Raw genomic sequence first — 7,899 nt, 5'->3', positions numbered from 1 at the left:
TGATGAGTACTTATGCTATGCCTGACATCGTTCTATAAACTGATGAGCTCCAGCGAGCTCAGGTTATCCTTATGCTGATTTTAAATCAGTATTTGCACCAGTGTATACTTGCATTTTAATTAAAAAAAAAAAATCAAATTTACAAACTTCATAGCTTTTCAAAAAACTCTATATAACCTAAAAATTAAGTCTCTTCTATTTTCTAAAAAGAGGAATTTATTTATATACCTGCTAGTGTTCGTTCTGTCAAACTTTATTACACAAAAATGTGGATAATCTGATATAATCTTAAACAATATGTTAAAGCTGCACTTTTTACTAGAAGTAAGAAGTATTAGAAAATGTTGTGTTAATTTCTGCTGACATATCAAACAGACCACTGTCGGCAATGCAAAGCACCTCCAGTAGCTGTCCATCCTTCATGAGATCAGCACATGTCGGGATTAAAAGTCTCTTTCTGATCACACCCTCAGATGGACACAGGGCAGGTAATGATGCGATCCTCCAGCATCACACTAAGAACCAGGAAGATAAAGTAGAGCAGGAACATGGTGAAACCCAGAGCCTTATTCATACTCCACTTGCAGGATGCAATTGAGATGATGACAAAGAGGAGCATGATGAAGAGAAGCACAATAGCACAGAAGAGTCCATTGCTGCTGACAGCCACTGGAGCAAAGTCGTGAAAGGACGAGTACAGGAGCCATGGGACTGGAAGACTGTTCAAATAAAGGGACAGAGAAAAGAACAAAAACAAATTGGACTTAAAAGAAGTTCACCAACTAATCATTCTTGGGCCTTTTTTTTCCCCCCCATCGTGACACATCAAACAATCAGAGCTCACCCCACAGTTATGTCAAAGATGTTGCTGCCCACAGAGCTGGACACAGCCATGTCCCCCAGGCCTTTACGTGCCACAATCACACTGGTGATGAGGTCGGGGATGGATGTCCCCGCAGCCAGAATCGTCAGACCCATAATTTCCTCTGAGATGCCGATGGTCTCACCCACCTCAGGGGAAAACAAAGCTCAGAATGTATAACAGTTACAGAAACGGAAAACTACTCTTTAAAAATGTCTGATTCAAAACGACACCATCATCTTTTTTTTTTTTTTTAAAGCATTCCCTGGCTCTTGGAGAATAAATGGAGATGTTACTTTAACTCACCTGGTGGGCCCACCACACCATGAGGTAGGAGAAAACACCAATCCACAGAATGGAGCCCAGGAAAGTGAACGCAAAGAATTTTCTGGATTTCTTTTGGATAAAGAAAGTGATGTAAAAATCAAAACACAACATTCCAGCCTTGAAGACACCATGGGTGATCATATGAGGTGCGTGCGGGTCTTTACCTGGTTGCGGACATCTGGAACAGTGAGCCACAGAGGGAAGATTATGGGCAGCAGGACGAGGTAGGTGGCTTGCTTCAGTGGTGTGTCGGGCCAGTTTAAAGACAGAGGCTCCTCTTCTTTCTCCTCCTCCTCCTCACTTTCGTCTTCACTGGACTCATCACTGTCTTCATCACTGTCTTCATCATCATCATCACTGTCAGAGTCTCCTGAGTCTCCTGACCCATCCTCACGTCCTCCTCCTGACACATCCTCCTAAAGACATCACAGTGGACGACAGTAGAAGCAAAGGAGAAATAACAGGACAGAAATATCAACATAAAAAAAACAGAAGAAGAGGCCATCTGCCTGCCTGATGTTGTATAGCTCCATCATGGACTCTTACACAGACAGGCACCAGAGACTGACTTCTGGGCTTTTTGATAACCTTCAGCTTGTGGTTGGAGAGTACCTTCTTGTCCTCTGGCTGCTCCTTCTTCTTCGTTTCTGCAGCGGGGGCAGCCTCTGACTCTTTTGTCTGCTCTGTTTTCCCCACAGCATCTGTAAAAAAGAACCTCCAGAATTGTGCACACTTCCCTCATGCTGCAACTTACGAGCTCAACTATCTATATCTAATAGTTCCATTGTCATTTTGAAGACTTCAGTACCGACAATATGGAGAGTTGTAGGAATTATTTTTTATTGACTTTCGTAGCATTGCTTGAAGTAGTTTTGAACTGTGTACTGGAACTGTGGGGAATTTGTGTTTTATCTGTCCTACCTGGTCACAAACCTCCAGTCCAGCAGAAAACTGATGGTTGAGACACGACTTAGTTTTAGTGATCTTGTATCAATTAAATGAAGAACAATTAACCTGGATAGCTCTTCTTCCCATCCGTTTTGACTCATTCTGTTCACATGCTGAAGTCATTTATTTTTCTATCAGTCCAGATGATGAGCAGCTTTCAGACTTTTCAGACTCTTAGTAAGTAGACTCTAAAGGCTCAATGAAAGCTACCTGATTAGTGGATTCCCATCACATCCTCCAATTTACCTTCACTTTTGTCCTGAGTTTTTCTCTCTGCTGTCCGTCTAGCCACATTATTCAGAGTGTCAGCCTTATCGTTAAATTTCCCTATGAACAATCAAACAAGCAAAAGAAATAATCTTAGACCTCTGTGATTAATAGCTCAGGCATGTTTTAAAAGTTGCATTAACTTCACACTTTCACAGTTAGAGGGCAAATGAGAAGTCTTACTTTGAATGAGTAAATATAGAGTAAATCACAGACACTTTCACATCAAAAGTGACGACACCATCGTCATTCTTACTGCACCACGGAGCAAAGACATCAAAACCAAGAGTTCATCAAAGGGAAAAGCACAGGAGTCACTGTGCAGATTAAGACAGGATCATACTTTTGCTCTCAATCAAAATCATTTTAGACTGCACATGAATTGGCAATTTTATCTAGGAGGCATATTTTTTCTTCCTTTTGCTCCAATGACTCACTTTAAAAGCACACACCACAAGCAAGAATAATCAATAGTAGAGGTCAATACTGACAAACCATGCATTAGAGTAAGAAGGATAAAAACTGAAACTTTAACTCTGCTGCTACGTTCAGGGTCTGTCAAACTTTCCTTTGCACCTTATCTGCTCTCTTCAGGTGAGTCGAGGGTACCACACACAGATATGCATTCTTTTGCTTTGCCATATCTTGATGTCACCGGTGATCATAAAAGAACATGGGTTAAGAATGCTAGATAAGATTTTAAAGCACCATTAAGAAGACATAAGCAAACAAGCGGAGAACTCCAGGAAATACAACTAGGAGACACTGTACAGTACAGGAAGCACAATGGCCAGTCCATTGTTTAAACAGACAGCCTATCTTACATATTTGACCCATTTTGTTATGCCTGTAACTGAGTAGACAAGGTTTAATAGTCATTGATAATTTATTGATAATTACGATTTAAACAATCTTCATGTTGGCAAAGACCAAAAATAGGTTTTTTGGTTTTTTTTTACATTTCACTGGCCGTTCAAATAGATTCCTCCACAGACTGAGGTGTGTATTTATCTGCTTATTATTAGTCTGGTCTAAGTGCTGCCTTTGTTTAGGACACTTGGCTAATCCATTGTAGACCAGTGTAAGGGCAGACATTTCTCCCCCATTGTGTTGATATGGTACTTACCCTCCCCCAGAGGGTCTAATGTGTGGATCATGAGCTGGAAGATGGTGTTTCTCATGGTGCTGTTGTGTAAAGAAGCTGAACTTCCCCCTCGCTGAAGGGAAGGCTTCAGCTGAGGAAACACAGGTATATAATGATGATGTTGTTTTTGTGCTACTTTAATTTGCAGTTCAATAGTTGGTTGATTCTTTAATCTATCTCTGTCTTACCTTTAAAAGATTCTTGTCATCTGGAGGAGGAGGGGCATTATCTTCTGCGTTCCCATTTATCTGTGTGCAACAATGTTTTTTTTTTGTTACAATAACTGGCAGAGATAGAAGTTGTTTAATTTATAAAGCTTAAATGTTAGAATACTGTACACTATAATCTGTTGCATTGGTGTTTCACACAACGTTCACCCTGGGGTCTTGTTTAACTTGCATATCAGTAAAAAGAAAAAACCGCAGACCATTTACAGGATTGCAATTTTGTGGAATAACACTATAGTGCGGTCATTTATTAAGTATTATCAACAGATGAAATGATTAAACATTGCACCTAAGGAACCCAGCTGTAGCAAATACCCTGAGTGTGCACAACAACTGTGGATGTACTTTGTATAAATGAAGCCTCAATCACACTTGCAGGGTTTAATACACTATATGTTGATGCTACAGTTTGTAAAGAGCTGTAGCTCCTGAGGGATTAGTTTGATGCGGCTGATCAGCTTTGGTTCCTCAAGGCCTTAGTCACAGTCATTTCACCTTTTTGCTACAATTTGCATAAAACCCTGAAAGAAGGTTGGAGTAGAAATGTCATAAATTAGTAATGTAGGTGTCTGTTTTAAAAACCAATCACTCTGCGTTTGATAGTATAACAAAATAAGATTTAAAAATGTAAATTTGACAAAATAATTGCATTGGAGAATGTGCATCAGATTGCCATATCTGACAGAATAACGTCCAATAATTAAAATTGAATATTTTGTGAAGTAGCACAACGGCTGTGAATGTTGTCTTTTCATTTTTTTGCATTAAAAAAGATTGTGACAAAGTTGGCAAACTGTTGGGAACTCTTCAGGGTTTCTTCTACACGAGAGAAAGCTCTCAAACAGCAATAATAGAAAAGTTTCGATTTATGACCAGGGTCATGTTCTTTCACAGGCATGCTTACCTTTTCAGATTCCTCCACGGCTATAATTCTGACAATGTTCTTGTGTTTGTGGAGTTGGGTCTTGAAGGCTCGCTCTAATTGCACATTAAACTTCATGAAGATCACGTAGAGAGAGTAACTGGTCACCAGCATCACGCTCTCCCACCACATTATCACATTATCCAAGAAGAAGATGATGAGTAAGATGAGGTCGAATATGTAGAAGGACACGTCTCGGAAAAGTGGCCACCAGGTTAGACGAAGAACCTCTCGCGAAAACAAAGCACACATTCCAATCACAAACAAAATGTTGAAAACTGCAGAGCCAACAATGGTGCCGATGCCCACGTTACTGTGGGCGATGAAGACTCCAATCAAGGAGGTGAAAAGCTCAGGAGCAGAGCCACCCGCAGCCATGAAGGTGGCTCCTGCCACATCGTCAGAGATGGCTAACTTGTCTGTGATTACTCCCAGAGCAGGAACAAAGAACTCGTCACAAACGATGGCAAGTGACATGAACATGTACATCATCCCAATAACGTGAAGGATCACCCAACCTCGTCTGCGGTCTTCAACAGAAAAGATATCTTCAGGGTACTCCCCCTTAATGTGAGGAGCTTCACCAGGAGGAGGAGGAGTGGAGGTTGTCACAGGAGGGGCTGGAGCTGGTGTCGGGGTCTCCTGTGGAGGATCAGGGGCCACAAAGATGCAATGCACAAAAGTCCGTTTTGTGGTTGAGGATGTCGGAGATTCAGTGGTGATGGATGCATTCAAATCTGAAGTGGTAACAAAAGAATCAACCACAAGCATATCTGGTGTTGTTTGATCTGCGTTCTCCAATCCACGTGTCGCGGTGAGAACCTTCTCTCGGACCTGAGTCTCTGCTGTAGTCTCCTCAACCTCCTCTGTCGAACCTTCTCCAAAATCCTCTCCGACCTGAGGCAGGTGGAAAGGTTTGTGCAGTCTGGCACTGGTGGTCATCTGGTAGAGGGTACAGAGAAAAACCCCACAGAGAAGAAACAAAACCCTGCTCAGCTGCAGTCGCTTCCTTCTTATATACATTTCCTCCAAAGCAGTAATGCTAGCAGCTACACAGAATTAAGCAGAATGAATGGTCTTTGGTAGAGCAAAGGTCCACAGCAGACAGTCGGGTGACATGATCCAAAGCTTCAGGGTGATTCCTCCTACATCCTCAACTTCTTGGAAAACCCAGCCTGTAATAATGAAAGGAAGCATCAGAGATAACATGACATTTAGACAGCCGGTGGCACAGTAGTCGTGAATTTTTGAACAAATCTGAACTATTCAGACAATCTGAATTCTCAGTCATCAGGTGTTATTTAACAGCCAATTACGAGCTGTCATGATCTATGTACACCCAGTAAAAACCCAGTAGACCAACACAAGCACATGCATAACATAAATGCACAGACAACTAGATAACAACTACAATATGGTAAGGGGTTGGGGCTAAATCTATATTCATTACAAAAAGGAACGAAACAAAACCAAGCATTTTACTTACAGGGATGCACAGCTGGATATTGTGGCACAAGCTAAAGTCCAAACTGTTGCCAATGGCCAAAGGGTGAAGTAGGACACCGGACAAGTGTTCACAATGGATCAGCATAATACCTGAAGTCTTCTAAGAGGATTATGTGCATTGTCTTACTCTCACTTCATCACGAGCCTACCATAGGAATATTTCATTGAAATAAAAGTTGAGCTTTGGTCTGTTGCTATTATGTTGCATAACGAAAACTTGAATGAAGCCTTACACTTTGGAATAAAATGTTGTTTTCATGTTACTGATTGTTCTTCCTGTCTGAATGACCTCATCTCTTTTCTGTCGTTTGAAAAGATGAAATGCTCCTTAAGAGGTTCACCTCCCAGTTTCTAAAAAAGATGGCAGCCTATTATTACATGTGTAAATAATTTAACTTCTCTGGACCCAAACTGATATCCAATACACCCTCTGAAGCAAGCTCCTTGAGGAGTATTTGTGCCTGTGGATGTATTTGTATGTATGTGTATAATTGTTTTCCTCTTTTTTTTTCTCCTTGTACTTCCCTCCCAGTCCTATCTCTTAATTTGTGCATTTATCTGATATATCTTTTTATTCATCATAATCAATATTTTTTCTTTTGTGTGTGTGCGTATGTCTGCATGGTTAAATGGTCCATTTTTTAAGTTTGTCCGTTTCCCTGTTTGTTTACTTGTTTTTTCTGATTGATTTTTTTCTATTCTTTTTCTGTTCAAATGCTTCCAGAGGAAAAGGGAAACAATTTAGATAGCTGATTTTTAATGTGTCAAACTAATTTGTTTCACAGTTTTCCAATATAAAGTATATACATTTAAGAAAGACATGTTATAGTTCCGAAACCTCTGTAAGCTTAAATGTACATGTTCATTGTTGTTTTTTACACACTTCACGTGACACTGTTAATGCACAGAACATTAGACGGATTGATTATTAGTATGTCTTTATTTAACAATCAAAGATACAAAACATTCAAAGAATCTATAAAAAATAACATGAAATATGGCTATGAGCACGTTTATGAGAATTATAAAAGGATGTATGTGTGTGTATGATTTATAAAAAATGTAATAGTTACCGGTAAGTACAAAGTATTCAGTTTTTTCTTTTTTAATAAAATATGAATTTTATACATTTGGAGGAAAAAAATGTTTGTCCATTAGGCCACTTACATGTGAATGTGACATCTAATCACATATTTATATCCAACAATTTAGTGTCAAGCTTATTTTTTAGAGACTTGTTATGTGGAAAAAGTTTAAGTCACTGGATGAATATTGAGCCTGAGTAAACCTCTAAAGTGGGCTGTCCTTATTCCTGCATCTGTATTTCAAATGCAATTTTCCCCCTAACAGAGACATTAACGTCATAAAATCAGTTGTGTGGAAAGCAATCAAAAATCTATTGTTTTAGCTGCTTACAGATATTTCTAACATTTCATTGCAGTTTATGTACATGAAGCCTTCGGGAGCTTGCAGCTCTGAAACAGCTGTATGAGGGAGAGAGGGGTAATAGCCTGCACGTGGCCCTGAACTCTTTATTTTTTTTCTAAATTCTGCAACAATTACTTACTGAAACCTTTAGATACTTTGACCAGCAGAGTCACATCTAGCATTTCTATTGGCTCATGGTTAGCATTGCAATGCTTTTGTGATACAGATCCAAAACATAATTGTTTACTTGTTTGCATATACCGTAATA

At 39.7% G+C, this 7,899-nt stretch overlaps 1 protein-coding gene across 2 annotated transcripts; it reads right to left on the bottom strand.

Moving 5' to 3' along the window:
- Positions 1-122: 122 nt before the first annotated feature.
- On the bottom strand, positions 123-6,254 carry LOC132972539 (sodium/potassium/calcium exchanger 1-like). 2 transcript variants are annotated; one of them, XM_061035448.1, is made up of 10 exons: positions 6,184-6,254; positions 4,680-5,872; positions 3,737-3,796; positions 3,531-3,639; positions 2,384-2,464; positions 1,802-1,890; positions 1,354-1,605; positions 1,169-1,258; positions 845-1,011; positions 123-719 (listed from the first exon to the last, which is right to left on the bottom strand). In XM_061035448.1, exons 2-10 carry the CDS (start codon positions 5,718-5,720, stop codon positions 470-472), a joined length of 2,139 nt encoding a protein of 712 aa, XP_060891431.1. In that variant the 5' UTR covers positions 5,721-5,872; positions 6,184-6,254; the 3' UTR covers positions 123-469. The 2 variants fall into 2 exon arrangements, with proteins under 2 accessions (XP_060891431.1, XP_060891432.1); XM_061035449.1 differs by lacking the exon at positions 2,384-2,464.
- Between the last annotated feature and the right edge of the window lie 1,645 nt (positions 6,255-7,899).

The sequence above is a fragment of the Labrus mixtus genome, chromosome 4, assembly GCF_963584025.1.
Source record: "Labrus mixtus chromosome 4, fLabMix1.1, whole genome shotgun sequence".
Lineage (NCBI taxonomy): Eukaryota > Metazoa > Chordata > Actinopteri > Labriformes > Labridae > Labrus > Labrus mixtus.
Note: the sequence above shows the minus strand (reverse complement) of the source record. Positions and strands in the feature narration are given on the sequence as shown.